The sequence below is a fragment of the Haemaphysalis longicornis genome, unplaced genomic scaffold (assembly GCF_048455015.1).
Source record: "Haemaphysalis longicornis isolate Haplotype H1 unplaced genomic scaffold, Haemaphysalis longicornis Haplotype H1 scaffold_1, whole genome shotgun sequence".
In the NCBI taxonomy this organism is placed as follows: domain Eukaryota; kingdom Metazoa; phylum Arthropoda; class Arachnida; order Ixodida; family Ixodidae; genus Haemaphysalis; species Haemaphysalis longicornis.
Genome location: NW_027526203.1, coordinates 320,308,883 through 320,327,421, shown reverse-complemented (window position 1 = coordinate 320,327,421; position 18,539 = coordinate 320,308,883). Strand labels below are relative to the sequence as shown.

General features: G+C 44.4%; 1 protein-coding gene across 1 annotated transcript in view; it reads left to right on the top strand.

Moving 5' to 3' along the window:
* Positions 1–18,539, top strand: part of LOC144159527 (nose resistant to fluoxetine protein 6-like) — a 67,468-nt gene that overhangs the window by 34,170 nt on the left and 14,759 nt on the right. Inside the window, exons 3-8 of the mRNA XM_077691088.1 lie at positions 5,579–5,693; positions 12,055–12,142; positions 13,160–13,260; positions 15,683–15,862; positions 17,435–17,528; positions 17,646–17,741. Of these exons, the coding sequence (XP_077547214.1) occupies positions 5,579–5,693; positions 12,055–12,142; positions 13,160–13,260; positions 15,683–15,862; positions 17,435–17,528; positions 17,646–17,741 (674 nt within the window). The remainder of the gene's footprint in view (positions 1–5,578; positions 5,694–12,054; positions 12,143–13,159; positions 13,261–15,682; positions 15,863–17,434; positions 17,529–17,645; positions 17,742–18,539) is intronic.

Here is an 18,539-nt window from a genome sequence, read left to right as displayed (position 1 = left end):
ATTTCTTGCTGTGAATCACATTGTCAAATGTCTTATTCCTAAATCTGTGATTTACACTGATTCACTAAGCATTGTGCGTTTAAAATATCATCCCGAAAGATGTCCAAAAATTACATCATCAACCTTGTTCTTAGAAAGATTATGTTGGCATATGGCTCAAACCTTGAGGTGACTGTTTGTTGGGTCCCAGGCCACTCAGGGATCGCGGGAAACGAGACGGCAGATAAAATGGCCGCTGTTGCACTCACAAACACAGTGCACATAACAAGAGTACCTTACATCGATTTCAAACCACACATAAAACAGCAATTACGTAAAACATGGCAAAAGCATTGGAGTGAACAGACAGCCAACAAACTGCACATTGTAAAACCACACTTGGGACGATGCACAACCGATTCACACAACAGACACAGAGAAGTTGCCTTAGCAAGGTTGCGGATAGGCCACACTCATGTAACACGCTCCTACCTGCTCACTGGATCACCAAAACCTATGTGCAGTGGGTGTGGAGAGGGCCTATCTATAATCTACACACTCATTCAATGCAAGGCACTTGACAAAACACGACGCAAACACCTCCCACAACTATACACACGACATATTTCACAGCACCCATCATACTTTTTAGGAGACGAGCCCATGTTTTCAATCAAACGCGTTTTTGAGTATCTTACCGACGTAAAATTTTTACATCTCATTTCTTATCATGCATCTTTGATTGATTGTAGGGTTTAACGCGCCTACACAACGCAGGCGATGAGGCCCTCCGTAGTGGAGGGCTCCGGATTAATTTTGACCACCTGGGGATTTTTAACGTGCGCCTAAATCTCATACAAACGGGCGTTCTTGCTTTTCGCATACATCAGAAAAGCGGCCTCCACGGCCGGGAATCGAACCCGCGACCTCGTGCTCAGCAGCGCAACGCCTTAGCAACTGATTATCATGCATCTTGACAACCTGGCCCTTTGCACCAGTCTTCATTACGTTGTGTTTTACTTTGTTTATTTTTAATGAAGTGCTTTATTTTCCTTTCATGCCACTCTCATGAAATGACTTTTGTTTGGCGCTCTTTGCCCTCAGTTGGACTTACGCCACTAAAATCAAAACATCATCATCATTATACGAACGTGCGTATGTATGGTGGTCAATAATGTCCTGTAAGCCAAGACGAGGCTGACAGCACATACAAACGACGACAAACGTTTCAGCAAACTGCTCGGCCAGCTACGGCAGAACAGACCAAAAGGCGAGCTATTCGAGCCCGTAATGACTCAGGGCCTGTTGTTCATTTTCTGTGCGCAGTGGCACGAGCCGATTTGTTACGATCCGTTACGTGACCATTCTAAGCAAGTGAACGTGCGTAGCATTAAAGCCTACGCTTCGTTACGCTGTGCCGACTGTGACTTATGGTGCAATCAGGGTGTCGAACCGGATTTTTTTCGGGTTCGGTTCGGGTTCGGGTTCAAGCCTTTCGGGTTCGGTTCGGGTTCAGTTCCAGAGCACCGTTCCGTTCCGGTTCGAACCGGTTCGAACCGGTTCAAACGGGTTCAAACGGGTTCGAAGAAAAAAAGCAGGCGTGATTTTTCTGTTAATTTTTTTTTCGCTCGTTTTTCGTTTCCTTATAAAGTCGGCATAAAAACAGTCATAATGAAGGTTTCTTTGTCCAAATATTTTGTCTTCGCTAAACTAATGCGACCCTGCAACACTTTTTTCAACTTTTTTCTAAATCTTGAGTGCTTGCAGAAAGTAGCCAACGAACACATTAGATTATGGGGTCGCAATGTGCCTCAGCCAAAAATTACTGCTACCTCCTCGTCAGATAACTTAGAAACTTGCTCAAAATATTTTTCTCTCCTTCCCGGCCTTCGCATTCTTCGACCGCTGAATGACGTCATTACAGTGGTGTAGCGGCTGTTTGCCGGCTTTCCTTAAGTTGCAGAATAGAGCGCATTTGATAGCCACTTAAAAAAATGCCACAAAAGCGAAGGAGAAACGGAAGGTGTGTCCGCAGCGACGAGCAAATCACGCACTGTTGCTCTGTGCTGGCAATAGCTATAGTTTTCACAGTGCTTCCAGATGCGAAGAAGAGTGAAAGCGTTTATGGAAAGTGTTGATTTATTTATTTACTGCTTTTTTGTTTATTTATTTATTTATTTATTTATTTATTTATTTATTTATTTATTTATTTATTTATTTATTTATTTATTTATTTATTTATTTATTTATTTATTTGTTGTTGGGTTTAACGCGCCCACGCAACGCCGACGGCGAGGCGCGCCATAGTGAAGGGCTCCGGAATAATTTTGACCACCTGGGGATCTTTACGTGCGCCGAAATTTCGGACACACGAACGTTTTCGCTTTTCGCTTCCATCAGAAAAGTGGCCGCCGCGGCCGGGAATCTAAGTCGCGTCTGTGTGCTCAGCAGCAACGCCTTAGCCACTGAGCCACCACGGCGAGTTTATCTAAAGTGTTGAAGAGCTCCTTTAACTGTACCTGCAAAATGTTTTCTATGGTAGTGTGACGAGTATGTGGCACCGACTGCCAAGCGTGGGAGGTGGCATTTAGAGAAACTTCCTTCTGCTCCTCTTTTATCTGCTAACAGAACTGTTAGAAAGAAAGAATGGATACAAAGACTCATTGGACGGCGTGTATAGGACGGCATTGGATAGGGAAGCACCGGAGATAGGAACTTGCTAATGGCCCTTCAGCGACTGGTGACAGCAATTGGGCTCTAGGAAAGATGATAGCCAAATGAAGTCACAAGCAACAGTAATGATCACTTGTAGAGAGAGAGAGAGAAAGAGAGAGAGAGAATGAAGTTTAATTCAATCGAGGCAAAGTTTCAGAGAGGCGACCTCATTCGAGGGGGCTGAATCGACAGCCGTTTCCATCAAGAGCAACTGATCTTCCAGGCCGGAGCTGGCCATGGCTGTCTCCCAATTCTCTATGAAAACGTGGAGGTTGGATGGATCTACGGCACACTTGTCGCAGCCGCCTACTATGTGTATGATGTTCCCAGGCTCTCCACAGAAGCAACAAAATGGAGAGAGTTGTGTCCCGTCAAAGAGGTGAAGTCTGGTGTTGTGTGGGGGGTGCGGAGTAATCTTTCCTCGTTAATCGGTAGCAATTTGTGCTAGAAGGAATACGTTCTATGGAAGAGGCCATAGTGCGGAGTAACTTCCTGGTCTATGACTGCAGGATGCATGCACTCGGGCTGGGCTTCATCAGCGCTGGCTAAGCGAGTCAAATCTCGACCCACGAGGTTGGTGATCTTGTTTGCCGGGGATGCCAGTATGAGCTGGTGTTCATACAGTCGTGACTGGTCACGTTGGTGGTCTCTAATTTATCATCGGAAGTGTTGTAACATGCAATCGACCGTTGGCAAAGTTGGGCCATGCCTGCTAAGAGTCTGTTATGAGAGTTTTGGCGCCGCTTTGGCTAAGCGCACGTGTTATCGCCGCTTCCTCAGCTTAGAGGGGGCTGTGTTCGGGGGTTGAGATTCTACACGTGTGGGAGGCTGCAGAACGGTAACACAGAGAGAAGGTATTAAAGAATGCTATCGGGCGTCTTTGCATCAAACCAGTAGATCGTCCCTCCCTTTTTTTCTTGCAGTTTAGTTTCTTTCCAACTGTCTCCCCTCATATATACACACGTTTCGAAAACCATTTATTGAATATAAAATATGAATTAAGCAATTAGTTTGTAACTTTAGTCCGAGATGTCAATGTTAATATAGCAAAAACCTAATAGCGCAATACGGGCATAAAGAAAGACTTTTATAGCATTCAGGCGTCGTCACATAACTTTGCGGATACTTTGTGCGTCACAAAATTTCCTGATTTGTCGAGAAGGAGAACGCTGCAAAATTTCTAAATGCGAAGGGCCCCAAAGATATCATGTTTGGTCCGACCGTCGAATCCGCCTTAACTGACCCGCTAATTCCTTTATTCCAAATTAATCAACACATCAGTCCCACTAATTCACATTAGCTCATTCACTCACCTAATTCACCCCAGTCTACCCGCTAACCCACACTAATCGACTTCAATCCATCCGCCTCGTAAGTTTAAGGTTGAGCAGATTCAAGATAACATGAAAATGCTATCAAATATACTTTAAAAGTGGAAAGTAGGATTCCCCATTTTTTTATATCTCATGTTCTCTTAGAGCAGTAACCAAAGGACACAACGGCTCTGTATACAAGAAAAAGTGACTTTAATTTTGAGAACTGCGAGTGTTGGTGTCTCAGTGCTGTTTGTATATAACTGCCCATTCAAACTAGAATAAGTGGAAGATATGGATTTATTGTTGACGGTGTCCCTGAAGGCCTTCACAAGCGGACAGGTATGCCTGCGAATTAACAACACATTGAAAACTTTACACGATTTTAAACACCATGTAGATAGAAACCATGAAAAATATTCCATGATATGTTGCCTCGCAATATGCGTTATAACTTAAGTTAGGCTAAATGTAAAAGATAATTGGGAGAGATGGGCAGTACCTAACGCAAAGTGATTGTATATACGGACAACATTACATTAAATTGAGGGCAATACCGTAATTACCCGATTCTAACGCGCACCCGATTTTCCTGGCAAAAAAAAAAAACTAAAAAACTTGCACCTCCGATTGTAATGAGCACGGAACTTTGTGAGCAAGAAAAACGAATGCGATAGAAACGGGCGATTGATTTTCCGAAGTAATCTCACTCATCTCACTCCTCGCCGCTCTCCGCTGACCACAACATCTTGTCCTCGGTGCCGTCAAGCGCGTTCGCGACTTCTGAACGAACGTTCAACCATGGTCGATGGGATCGTGGCCCACGCCTCGCACGCCCATCCCGCGAGCTTCTCCAGAGGCGCACGCTTCAGCCGACCGCTCGTTTTAAACGCGTGAGAGCCGCTTCTGCCATTGCTGTTATCAAGCGCGCAAGTGGAACGATTTGACGATTTGTGTGAACGCTGATAGAAAAGCTTAGGCGCCTATGCTTCCTGCGTTCGAAAAATCGTTGCTAAAAGTAGCTTTGGCGCCATCTTGATATGGCGATGGTGATGGGTGGGAAAAAATTTCCGCTGTTTCGGCAGTTTCGGTTTCGTATCCGATTGTAACGCGCATGCGATTTTTCGACCTATTTTTCCGGAAAAAAAGTGCGCGTTAGAATCGGGTAATTACGGTAATTAGAAGAGAACATGATGGGCCTTGGGAACTGCAGACTACGCAAAATATTTCATGGTTCTGTCTGGCGAGTGGCAAAATATCTTCAGACGCAAGGTAGGGTACCGAAATGGAAAACTAGAAATCGCATTTTTGAGGCCCCGGAACCGGTTCGGAACGGTTCCTTCGATTCGTTCCGGTTCGGGTTCAGTTCCAAAATGGCGGAAAAAATACGGTTCCGGTTCAGTTCCGGTTCCGGGCGAAAATTTGGGTTCGGTTCCGGTTTTCGGTTCGGTTCCGGTTCCGGTTCGACACCCTGGGTGCAATGTTCTGGTGGTACCGCCGGAATCCAGTGGAGCTGGTCTGGAGCGAAACACAAAAATGCTTGATAAATATTGTTGCCTTTTACGACGCAGGACTACAGGGACCCTCTCAATTGGATCGGGAACAAATTGGCCCACGGAGTCCGACAGTCGGCGTGCGTTCCATCCACTTGCTCTGCGCAGGACCTGACGTACATCGCGAACACACGTACGTAGACTTCGCTTTTCCGTTAGAGCCGAGGGGGACCAAGTGCTTGAGATGGCGAGGAACTGCCCCACCCTCTACACCACTCATCCCTCTTTGTTTCTCCTCCCTCTAACGTTCACATTTGCTAGCTAACATATGTAGGGGGCGCACTTTTGCAATCAAATAGGTTTCTGCAAATGAGGCACTAATGAAGGATTTCTACCAACCAGGAAAGTTGGTTTCGCTAAAAAAAAACTCGAATCCCGTAAAATTATTGGAGAAAAGAAATTTCCATTGAAAGCCCTCCATTAACAGCACGGAGTTTCAAGTGAATCGAGTCGCGTAATATTCTTTCGCAGGAGAAAAAAACTGGCCGAACGATTGGACGTAAGGTTGGGTCGAAAATAAAACGGCGCAAAACACGGGGACGAAATAGACAGAGGGATAAAGCAGCAGCGCTCGTCCTCGTCTTTTGTGCTGTTTTATTTTCCGTCATGCTTCACGAACTAGCTGAAGCTTCCGATAAGGCTGGTCGTTTTCTTCGTTTGTACGGTAACAGTTACTATGTGGCACAAAACAGTAGAAACCGGAATTGGTAATATAATTGTAAATAGATAAAACTAAGTACACAGAGAGGAATTAAGAAGCACTGCATTAGCATAAGCTTGCGCGAATGGCCTTTATTACACGGAGGCATCTACATATTCTTAGGGCCGCGAGTGGCGTAGTAGCCGGAAACCGCGCCTTCGTGAGGGTTTAGTCAAGGTGCCCACATAAGAGATTTCGTGCATTTGTTCTGCATCTGCAGAACTGCTTACAACCAACACACTCTCAATATCGCAATTATAGGAAGTTGGCCTATTGTGCGACTAAGATATTTGTACCAAGCGCCGAATACTAATCGAACTTTGCGGGATGGGTACTGCGCACAGTAGATTTGAGGTCCTTTCCTTTAAGCGGAGTAAAGGGAGGGATCACAGTATCAAAATGTCGGCTGTTTTCAAGCTGAAAGCATTGCGACACTTGTGTAATTATGTTCAGAGGCCGTCTGCATGGGCGGCATTGTCTGTTGTGATGGGCGGGATAACGTTGCAACTGGTGAGAAGGCTGAAATGACGCGGTTATTTGTTTTGAAGAACGGGATGACGGGCCACGAGGAAGGGGCCACGTCGCCCGAAGCGCGCTGGGACGATGTGAAATGCCGTGGGGGACCCAACGACTGGCGCGAGCGGCTTCAGGTACGGGGTGAGGCGAGAAGGCCTTACCTCAGAAAAGCATGTTGTTGGGCTAGTTGGTTGATATCCATACTTTAAACTGCGCATTCGGACGGGACAAGGAAAAGAAGACACAGGACGGACGCAGGGCCGGAAGCAACTTCTGCCAGCAGCCAGGGACACTCCGACACATTGTCGGAGAATGTAAACTTACTCCAGAATTGCCACCAATACTATTCCCTTCCCCAACGACCAAGAGAAGTGGGAGATACTGCTGTCTAGCCCCTCTTTCACGGAGCAGCTCACCCTCGTCGAGAGGCCAGCCGTGGTCAAAAGGGCACATGGATGACGTGAATACGGAACCACCTACACGATGTTCTGATAGATGCTCCTCTCGCTCTCTTGCTGTTCTTTCCCGCTCTCCGGCAAGTCGGAGGCGCGCCGAATGTAAGTGGCTCGAGAGCTTGGAAGTAGCAGTCCTGCTGAGAGACGACATAGCACATTTTGATGTAGCACTCCATTTGGCAAAACCACAGTTCAGGATTATTCGCGTATAGCGGTGGGCAGGGTGGCAAAGCTGCCGCATTGTGCTAAGATGTAGTTCTGGTGGGCATGGCCTCTGGTAGATGCATCTCGAGTAGGGAAAACGTTCAGTGAAGCCGGGTGGCGGCGGTGCGCGGATTCGTGCTCTTTACGCAGGCTTGACGCGCGGTCGCCCTAAAGGACGGGAGCCTCACGCATCCAGTTCCATTGAATCCTGCGACGAAAACACGGGTGGTCATAGCAATGTATTGGCATGGAGGTAACCTGAAAAGGTGTCGGCGCTAGCCGTGGCTAAGGCCTAGACAACGTCATAAGGACAGTGGCCGCTTTTCGGAAGGGCATGGCGCAACTTACGTGGGAGCAAAGCTGCGGCGAAGCCATATCATTCTGCGTGTAAGTCGTTTCACTCTTTTCATCGTGTCTAGTTGCACTGCGAAAGGTATAGTTATGGCCAGCACGGAGCGGCACTGCGTAATTTGCTCGTCACAGCAGATGCGCCTTCCGCTTCTGCTTTGCTTTCATGGCTTTCTCTTTAAAGGGGCTATGAAATGCGTTCATTGCTGCAACTGAAGGAAAGCTGCCCAATAGCCGCTACACCGCTGTAATGACGTAATACCAGCGGTCGAAGAACGCCAAGACCGGGAAAGAGAGAAAAATCTTTTCTGCAAGTTTCTAAGTTGAGCAGTAATTTTTGGTTGATGTAAAGTCGCACTCACTATGACCTACACCGCTCATCAGTATTCACCGCTTTGTACAACCTTTGTCTGGCACCCGGGGTTACGGGGGTTAAAGATCAAGTACGCGTGAGGAGCACATCGTCCTAATGAATCATATTGTATCGTATATTGTATTGTATTATTTTATTTATTTATTTATTATTTATTTATTTATTTATTTATTTATTTAGTTATTTATTTAAAAGTAACCTCAGGACCGAAGCATTATAGAGAAGAGTGGTAAGTACAAACAATAAAAAACGGTGACCAGTGAAAAATATATGTACATTTCAAGCAGACTCAGAAACAATAACATTCAACATCGAGATGGATTTATACAGTGCTAGTACAAAAAATGACACAGGGGTAATTGGCAACAAAACGTTACACCAGGCTATGGATTTCAATATCACTGGTGATAGCAGACCTGAGTTTATTAACGTTTATTAACGATGTATAGCAGCTGTGGTGGCGAGAAGGCGGTTCCAGTCAACTGAAGTCCGTGGAAGAAATGAAGCAGCGTAAAAACGAGAGTGATATGAGGGGACAGCACTTTGTGCGCATAGTCATGTCGTTCAGACACGTAAGCGGGGGTACGAATGAATTCTTTTTCAAGAGTGGGTGATGGTAAATTTGGAAGAGACACAGGCGAGACAGTTTTCTACGGAGCGCTAAGGTTTGTAAATTAAGTGTTGATTTCATTGAACTTGTGCTGGCAGCTCTAGGGTAATTGCAAAGAATGAAACGGGTAGACATGTTCTGACCCATTTTTTGTTTATGAATGAAAATCAGGGTCAGGATCCCAGATTGAGGCGGCATATTCAAGCTTTGACCTTATAAGCGTTTTGTACAGGAGAAGTTTTATGGATGATGGGACTGGGGGAAGTTACGTCTTATAAAGCCCAAGGTACGGTCAGCATTAGCGGTAATGTGATCTATGTGCATATCCCACTTCAAATTATTAGTGATATGGACTCAAAGATATTTATATGACGCGACTGGTTCTAATGGTATCCCTTTAACAAAGTACATAGGAGTTAGCGTTGAAGTACGAGTTATTCTTATTGCCTTGCATTTAGAAATGTTGAGCTCTATTCGGCAGTTATCACACCAGGTAGCTATATTATCTAGGTCTGCCTGCAAGGTAGTTACATCGGCGCCATTTTTAATTTCACGAAATACAACACAATCATCAGCAAACAGATGAATAGGGGATGAGACACAATTAGGCAGGTCGTTAATATATATCAAAAATAATAACGGGCCTAAAACTGAACCCTGTGGGAATCCAGATGTTACTATTGCAGGAGAAGAGTTGAAATTATTAGATGAAACAAATTTTCACCGGTTAATAACAAAACATTCCATCCGTTTGAGTAAATTACTGTCGAAGTTTAGGTTACGAAGTTTTAACATTAGTAGCCCAAAAATATTCGCTCTGCGGATGAACGCGCGTCAAGAATAACATGAATTTTGTCTGAATGATAAGAGTTGCGTTTCGCCAAAGTGGTGTTTACGAAAGCCATGTTGAGCGGGATGAAAGAAAGAATTACATTCGGGAAATCGGACAAGGTTAGAGTAAAAGATGTGTTCAAATATTTTACAGGGGATGCTGGCGAGCGATATCGGACGATAGTGGCTAGGTGATACATTATTGTATATTAATGTTGTACATTTGTAATGCGCAAAAAAAACCTTATCCCAGCGTATGTGTCCATAGTAATTGTCTGAATACTAATGAGAGGTGTAGGTCATAGTGAGCGTGACTGTACTTTGCAACCCCCTAATCTGAGTACTCGATGAGTTGTTTGACGATGTTCTGCAAGCACTTTATGTTTTGAAAAAGTTGAAGAAAGTATTGCAGGGCCCCTTTAAAAGTGTGCCGCCGTTTGGGTAAAGCAGGCTCTGAGTTACAGCTGGTCGAAGGCTTGCGTGCGTCAGAACGGGATGTAAACATACAGCTTTGTGTTTGAATTAACATTGGAAGATACAGGACTGCTGTGCCCTTCTTGCGCGAGCGAGGACATTGAATATTTGTTGTATTTCTGCTTTAAACCTGCCGCTTCTGGAGCATTAGCGGAATGTTCTCATTCTCATGTACGACGGAGTAGGCTGCCTCAACTGTGTGGAACCAACCATTGCTTGACGGTGCCGAACGTCAACGTTAGGAGCAAAAGTACTGCTCACTTTTGTACAAGACATTGCGCTCTAATAATTTGTTTAGGTTTAAAGTGAAACTCAGCCTTCAAAAACGCATTAAAATATTTTCTTGCTTTCACCCTTAAAAAGCTCCCTGTTTACTCATGATAATTTAAAAATAGAATTATGCTTCCATCTTAAGCCATTCAGAAGTTATCAGAATGTGCTATTTCATCACATATCATTCACATATTCTTTCACACATATCATTCACATATCATCACATATTCTTAAAGTCCGTTGTGGAAACTTTTAGAAGAATTTTATTGCACCTAATATTTCCATCTAGCTTAAAATATTTACAATATGGCTGCGGGGTGGTCCGGCATTCTGTGGTTTTGTTGCGCACGTTTGTTCGAGTGTTGTCTCAGGTTGTTCGTCAGTAGTTTCGAGCTCCCGGAGTAAGAACTTTAGCCTTGTTAGAAGGACGCTATATAATTTCTCAATATATAGTAAAGTACAAAAATAATAGGTGGCAATACACATTCTTGGGGAACCAATCCACCAAATGTGCGCCCGGCGTGAAGCACGTGGACGCTGTCTGTTTCGGGGAATGCCGCAAAAGAACGCAGTGTGGAGCGTCGCTGTAATGTCTCACTGCAATATTTTGAAAGTTTGGTCTTACGTGGCCTCAAATTGGCCAACTTGATGAATGAAGATGCCAAGCATGCGATTAGAGTGAAAAATGGAATCTGCGCTGGTGTAACAGCGCATATGAACGCCTTGCGCTGTTGTCCCAGCGAAGATTGTTTTTTTAATCTCATCACATCCCATACTGGGCATCGTCATTCACCGAATTCGCACATGTGGTGACACTTGATTCATTGTTACTGGACATTGTGGGGAAGCCCACCTGGTGCGATTTCTTAGAGTGTAAGGGCAAGAAAGAGAAAAAAATTGAGGCTAGTAAGGGGGCTTGAAAGTGTTTTTAGTGTCGAATATATGCAGGATTGTCTTTTTTGTGGTTAGGGATAAAGAAATTATCAGCCGTGCTCTGCATTCCCGCGTACGGAAAGCGGGCGATTTTTTCTCGACGTCCATATCTGCCGAATAGCAATTGTAATAAGGACTGAAACAATAATTGTATATATATATATATATATATATATATATATATATATATATATATATATATATATATATATATATATATATATATATATATATACCCTCAATCGTCAGAAATAGTTGCGCTAAATATAAATACCACCGAAAGTGGCGGATAGCCGAGTCAGCCAGATAGCCGAATTGGTAAGGCATCCAGATCTAATCGGAAGGCGTAGGTTCGGTCCCCCCTCTGGACGCGTGTTTTTCTTCACTTTCTTTGCTTATTAAAACTAAAAATGCTAAATGCACTAATCATAGTAAAAAAAGCAAAAGACCTGGTATTTCCCCTATGCTTCCCTTGGCGTTATAGCCTGCCAGGCTTTCCTTCCGTGTATGTATGTATGTATGTATGTATGTATGTATGTATGTATGTATGTATGTATGTATGTATGTATGTATGCAAGCATGTATGTATGTTTATATTTAATCTGTCTCGCCTGTTCATGTTCCTATCCTTTTGCAGTCCACTGTTTCTGAAAAATACCATATCCTATGACAAAAAATATTACGGGCTGTGTCGATCTTCCCCCTCTTTCCTTCGTGTCTTTCTGTTTGGCGAGACAGTGCATCTGGGACTTTACAAAAATGCTGCTTCCTTTTCAGTCGGCCGGAAAATAGGCGTGAAGGCCAACATTCGAGGCTGCAAAGCTCAGGGCGAAACAAAAGTGCTCGGCTGGCAGGCTGGGATATTGTAAGTCTGCCAACGCCCACAGCGGATTTCGCCTATTTTGGGTTTGTGCGGTGCAAAGTAAATGTTAGGTATTATAATGACAACTGTCGTAACATCAGGGAAAGAATAAGCTGACACATGTTCAACGCAACTCATTAATCTCGTTAGGAAGGTGAATGCAATTAGCTTTTTGTACTTTAGTAGTTATATGAAAGGGGACTCAAGAGACACCATTTAAAGGGCCCAAAGATTTCTGTTGAAGGTTTATTCATGTTTTCTGTTCCGGTATCCAAAGGTACTTGCTGCCTTTAGTGGTTTCAAAAGGTATTTTTGGTCTGAATTGCATCCCAGATGACAAGTTCGTTCTTAGTAGCCCTTTGAGTTCGGTTGGTTCAGTTAAGTTCTTACTGAGAGTCGATGAAAGCACAGCAGACTACAAGGGACTCATCTGCTGCGTGGAACTAATCGGAGTGTACCACTTTGTGTTCGCTACCACGCATCCTTAACAGTGCGTTCAAGCGGGAATCCAAATTAGGGCGTGATCAACATACAACACCTGCCGGACAATGACGTTATTCTAATTACACCTGTCATGAGGGGTCTACTCTATTAAAATCTCCGCGTATCTATTGTGCAGCAATGAAACCTGAATGACCAATCGCGGCGTTCGCGGCAGCAGATTTGGCAGATAGTCCCGATATATTATTTCACTCACAAATGTGACTTGCGCTGTGACGTCGTGCAATTCAGATCGTCATGCTTCACTGCGCGATGTCATAGCGCAGACCACGTTTTCAAGTCAGATGTTATGCCGTGTGTTGTAATCGGCCTTTCTTACCGCTTTGATCGTAGTGAGTGGCCTTCTGTGTGCACTGTGGGGAAGAATCCTGGCGGTCACTTATTAGAGCATCAAAGGCGTGCAGGCGGCATCATTGTGTAGAATAGTAAGCGTCAGAATGAAGCGCCTCGGGAAAGATATATATGACTAGGATGTGGTAACAATGGCTCTTCTACGCTGTTTTTTTTCTCCTCATTCAGGTACACCTTGGGTGCCGTTGCAGTTCTTGTACTGTCTGGAACGCTGGCCGATATTGCATTACGGACTGTGCTCAAGAACAGAATGCGAGGAAAACCAAAAGGTCTGTGTCTAGCCGGAACGCAACTGCTGCATGTCGAACAAAATAAGCCAGGAAAGAAAAATAACACCAGAAATGTTTCTGTTATTACAGTGCTGATGATTGCTCGTTGCGCGCGCAACACAGTTGTCTTGGAACAGCGGGTTCTACTTCTTCATCTGCGTTTAAAAAGTGCATAGGCAAGCTCTTCAAACAAATCTTGGGAACAAAAGCGGTGGGAGTAAACTTCACAGTGGCGCAATCGTTCTGCGTAAACAAGTTTACGCCAAAGACGCAGAAGGAAGCACGAGAAGCTGTGTTCTAGACAGGGGTGTTGTCCTCTGTACATGTCATTACATCTTGGGCAAGGAGCATTAAATGACCCATTGAGCGAAAAAGTGGGCGTCCGGCTTGCGGGCTCTGTAGCAGCAAAATAACGTACAACACAACTGTAGACATGTATTTACCCGACGTTATGTCTAACGTCACGCTTTCAGTTCTTCCGACGTTAACACGTACCCGCAGCTTGACGCAAAACGAGTTTGACGTTGCTTGGCACCTCGCGGTGCTTCATATCGTTAGGGCTATTCAACGCTACGCCAAACATGGTCAATTGCCCATATCCACAGAGGTGTAGTGGCCAATGTTTACCCATCTGCAAACACGGCAGTAGCGAAATCTGGCCGTCCACTTCCCAACACCACACCGAAACTGAAAAACAGTAAAACAGTGCTTGCACTCCAAAACTCTAAGGGGCACTCAGCGGCGTTTAATTGTACATCGATAGTTTCTCATTCACTGCTCACAAGAAGTGCTCAGGTGTTTCCGGAGATTTCCTTTTTTTTTTTTTGCGTGAGCATTAAATGGGGCATGAAAGCCAAAACTTTCGCCGTCGATCTGCAAAAATAGTGACTGACAGGAAAGCACTGGAGGACGGAGCGGTGGCTGCGGTGGCGCTGTTTTCGCACAGGTGCTGACATTGTTAGGAAGACGGCAAGTCGAAGCGTGCCTCGCCGCCTGTCTCTGCCGACCCTCCGGTCGCACGGCGGGTCAACGCGTGCTGTGCCTCTCGTCACTGCTTGTAAAATGATTGTGCAGCTTGTGCAGGGCGGAAGCGGCAGCAGTGGAAATGACGAGACGAAGTACCGATACTGTTGGACAACGAAAGCAGCGACAGGCAGCCAATGCCGCTGCCGAAGCGAGCAAACGGACCAACTGAGACGCTTAGAACGCTACGCACGGTTGGCGTGATGAACGAGGGGCGTGCGAGAAACGCTGCGTGGCGGACTTCTGTGACCGGAGCAACGCATGTGCCGCAGCAAGACAGTGATACCCAATATGAGAAAATCAAGCGCAAGGAAACATATATATAACTGGCATGCTGGCGATGGGGCCGAAGGCGTGGTGAACACAAAGAAACCTCGGTAACAGCAACAGCAGAGGGTTTATTTCGACGTTTCGACGTTATTTCGATATATATATATATATATATATATATATATATATATATATATATATATATATATATATATACATGAAGAGAGATAGAGACTCAGAGGGAAATACGTACTTAATTAATACCGTACAGGTTAGTCCGATTACGGGACTATTTGAGCTAGGTTGAAATTTAATGTGGTAAAAAAGCGAAACATAAAGAAAAGAAAGAATAAAAAACAAAATGGGACACAGTAACCGAAAAGTTACAATGAAAGGAGAAAACAGAAGTGGGATGAAATTACAATAAAAATGCAATAATATAACGGGGCCATATGCATAATAATAATAAAAAACAACGCTCAACAGTCTACACAACTGAACTCAGATCCGGATTTATAGAACCCAATCATGGGAAACCCAATAGAAAACCGCAGCACGCTCAGAGTGTCATTGGTAAATTCTAAGGCGACTACAAAATGGCTTTTGTTCCTAGCGCGAGCGTCAGCACGACTGCGCCATGGTAGAAGAAAGTTTACCCCTCGTCGCGGGAGCACGTGTACCCCTGTTTTATATCTCGGCCCCTGAATACTTATTTCATGTTTTCCTGGTTATTTTCTTATGCATTTAATTACAATCGTTCAGCCCTATGAGGCTGCAGCGGTTGAATATTTCCCTGTCGACAGTGCGACACTGTCGGCTACTGGTAAATAGGATTTGACGTGTTAGTTCATGTACCTTTTTTTTTTGCATACTCACGATATCGTTGAATCAGTATAAATCCGCCGACATACTTGAAATACAGAGCACGTGGATAAGCGTACAGACCACTCGGATGAAATTTCCCATCCCTTAGTAGTCGCCATAGCTCAGGCAAGGAATCAGGAAAGCAATTTTTTTTTCATTCTCAAGACAGATTTATTATATTAATATTTGCAAACCTACTGGGACATTTGTGTATCCTTTTGAAGAATGGCGAGTATTTCGTACTTGCCTTTTTTCTGGGTGCCAGGTATTTGCCGTGACATTGTCTTGGGATTCTCGATCGTGTACAACACTGAAAAACTGCTCAAGACGGAGCCAAGCGACCCTGCCGACTCAAAGCTCAGGTTTCTTCACGGACTTCGGTTCTACAGTTCTACGTGGGTGATGCTCGGCCATGCCTTTCTCATCGCAGACCCCACGGCCACTGGTAATGCTCCCTTAGATGACACCCTCGTGAACGAGTGACCCAGAATAAATAAATAAATAAATAAATAAATAAATAAATAAATAAATAAATAAATAAATAAATAAATAAATAAATAAATAAATAAATAAATAAATAAATAAATAAATAAATAAATAAATAAATAAATAAATAAATAAATAAATAAATAAATAAATAAATAAATAAATAAATAACCATACACTTTTCTGCACAATACTATTTGTCCCTCCATGAATATTGAACGGGGAAGCGCGGAATGGGTGGATGTTGCCTCAGCGTTTTTATAACCCAAACACTGAGGCACCAGGGATATCTCAATGTAAAACAAATATAAGCGGGGACTTTCGGTCGCTATGGGCTTTTTAAACTATTCAAACCTCAACAAGCCAACGTAAAATAGGCTGCCTCAGCATAGGCGGTAAACACAAAACACAACGACACGGAAGAAGCGCTTGTCCCGTCCTGCTTCTTCTGTGTCGTGTTTGTCGCACTGAAATTCTCGTCAAAAGTACGCACCCACGCGCCCAACAATGTGTTTTACAGGTGGCAGGTTTTGTTTTAGTGGTGATTGCGTTAAAATGTTTCGGCTTGCCGTCACTTAGCCGACGACTGCATTTAGCAAGCGTGCCTGTATTTTCTACACCCGCTCCCTGGCTGCAGCACCTCAACGGTAAGCTTTACCGGGGTCATGAAGCCACCGCGGGGCTGTCAGGGTGCCCACATACGAAGACTTCGGCAAAAAATAACCTCGATCTGATTGGCTTCCAATCTTCGCGACGAAACTAAAAATTCCCCGCATTTCCCCGAGGGGAAGAATGTGAAAGTGCGAATGCACGAGTTGAATTTGCGCGGTTCGGTAATGTTCGCGAAAGAGAGATCACACACACACTACACACAACTACAAAGAAAGAAAGATGCATTTATTCACAGACACCTATTTGTGTTGTCGTTGTACTTGATTGCTAGAGCGGATCTCAGCTTTGAAATTTCGTGTCAGTACTCCTTTAAGCGGGTGCATTAGCCCTTCTCACGCCCGATTCCTGGCCAATCCCCCACGTGGGTATGTGCCATGCCAGCGGCCAGGCAGCGCGCGCCCATCTCCCCCCGTTGCCAAGGAAGACGAGGAGATTCCTGGTCAATCCCCCACGTGGGTATGTGATGCGGACATCGCCGGTGGACGCAGGTTCAGGGTCGCTTAAGAAGTGCATTGCACTTAAAAGGCAATGTGAACAGTCACTAAAAATATGGCGGAGATCGAATAGAAGAAAGAACGGGGCCCTGGTTTGCTCTGGCAGCTTTCTGGCGTGCTTTTCTTACTTTACGCAAAAAATGGAAGTGAAACGGAAAATAGCAATAACAGCTTTATAGCTTTATTCATTTCTCAGCAAAGAAGGTATCCGTGGTCGGGGAACCAAAGCGCAGAGAACTAGAACGTATAACGTTCAGTTAAAACCAAACGTTATTGGGCCTTTACTATCCCTGTAATGTTTCTTTCGACAAAATCATGTAATTGATAACCGATGGCGTCAGCCACTAATTCTTTTTTCTCCCTAGGGTCACTAATGAACGTCGTGGATCTTGTGGAAGACTTCTTAACTACGCTAATAGCCAACGCTTTCCCATCAGTCGAAACATTCCTTTTTATCAGGTACGGACTGACGTCGTGCATTTGCGAAGCCCTTTCACAGCTTTTAAAGTTTATTGGCGGTGCTTACTTCAGTGTGTGCCTTCATTAAGTTAAATGTTATCGCACTTTGATTTGCAGTGGCTTTCTACTCTCGTACAACGTGCAGAAATCTCTAAGAAACAAAACAAGGCTGATGTTCTGGGTGCCACTGATTGTACTTCGACGCTATATCAGGTACAAAACTGAGTTGCCAAAAACTGTCGGTTCAACTGGTTGTAAATAACAACTACATTTCGTTTCTTTACTGCGTTTTTCACCTATAAAATTTACATCTTCTTTATTCGACCAAGAGTTTCCTTGGGATGCTTTGGATACATTTGTAAAAAATGGTCTTGCGCTTTCAAACTTATGTAGCAGCTTTTGTTTTAATTTCGTTGCGCACCGGTAAAATTCGTGTTCCCAAGCGCATTAAGGAACCAAAAGGGAAGCTGCAGTCACGCAAGACGAATATGGTGGATATGTGCAACTTATATATAAATGGCAAGTTTCCGGTAGTCTCCTAGAATTCATGTTTCGCTGCACCCTCCTTTCTGCCAACCGAATGTGCTTATAGGCTGTCCCTAAGTAGGCCCTAACAGCATTCGTATGCCGGTTGGAAATTACTGCAATATCTGAAATGCCACAGAAAGCGCCCGTAAATGCCGTACCAAGAGCGGGACTTTTTACACATCTGACGATCGAAAAATTGGCGCAGCTTGCACCAGTGGTTCAAGGCTGTAAAAACAGCAGAGCTGGCGGCCGCTCTCACTTCGTCGGACACCCGGCTGTTCAAAGCCAATGCTACGAATAACCCAAAGTAAATAGTGCTGTGCGTCCGGAATTCGATGATCGCTCAATCGGCTAGCCGCTGGTTTCACAGCACGAGGTATCCAAGTTCAATTCCCACCACGGGAAGCATTTTTTTCTTTCCAATTGTAACTTTTCTGTTCGCGTCGGACAACTTACGGGCGGGTTAAATAGCTCCGCTGTTAA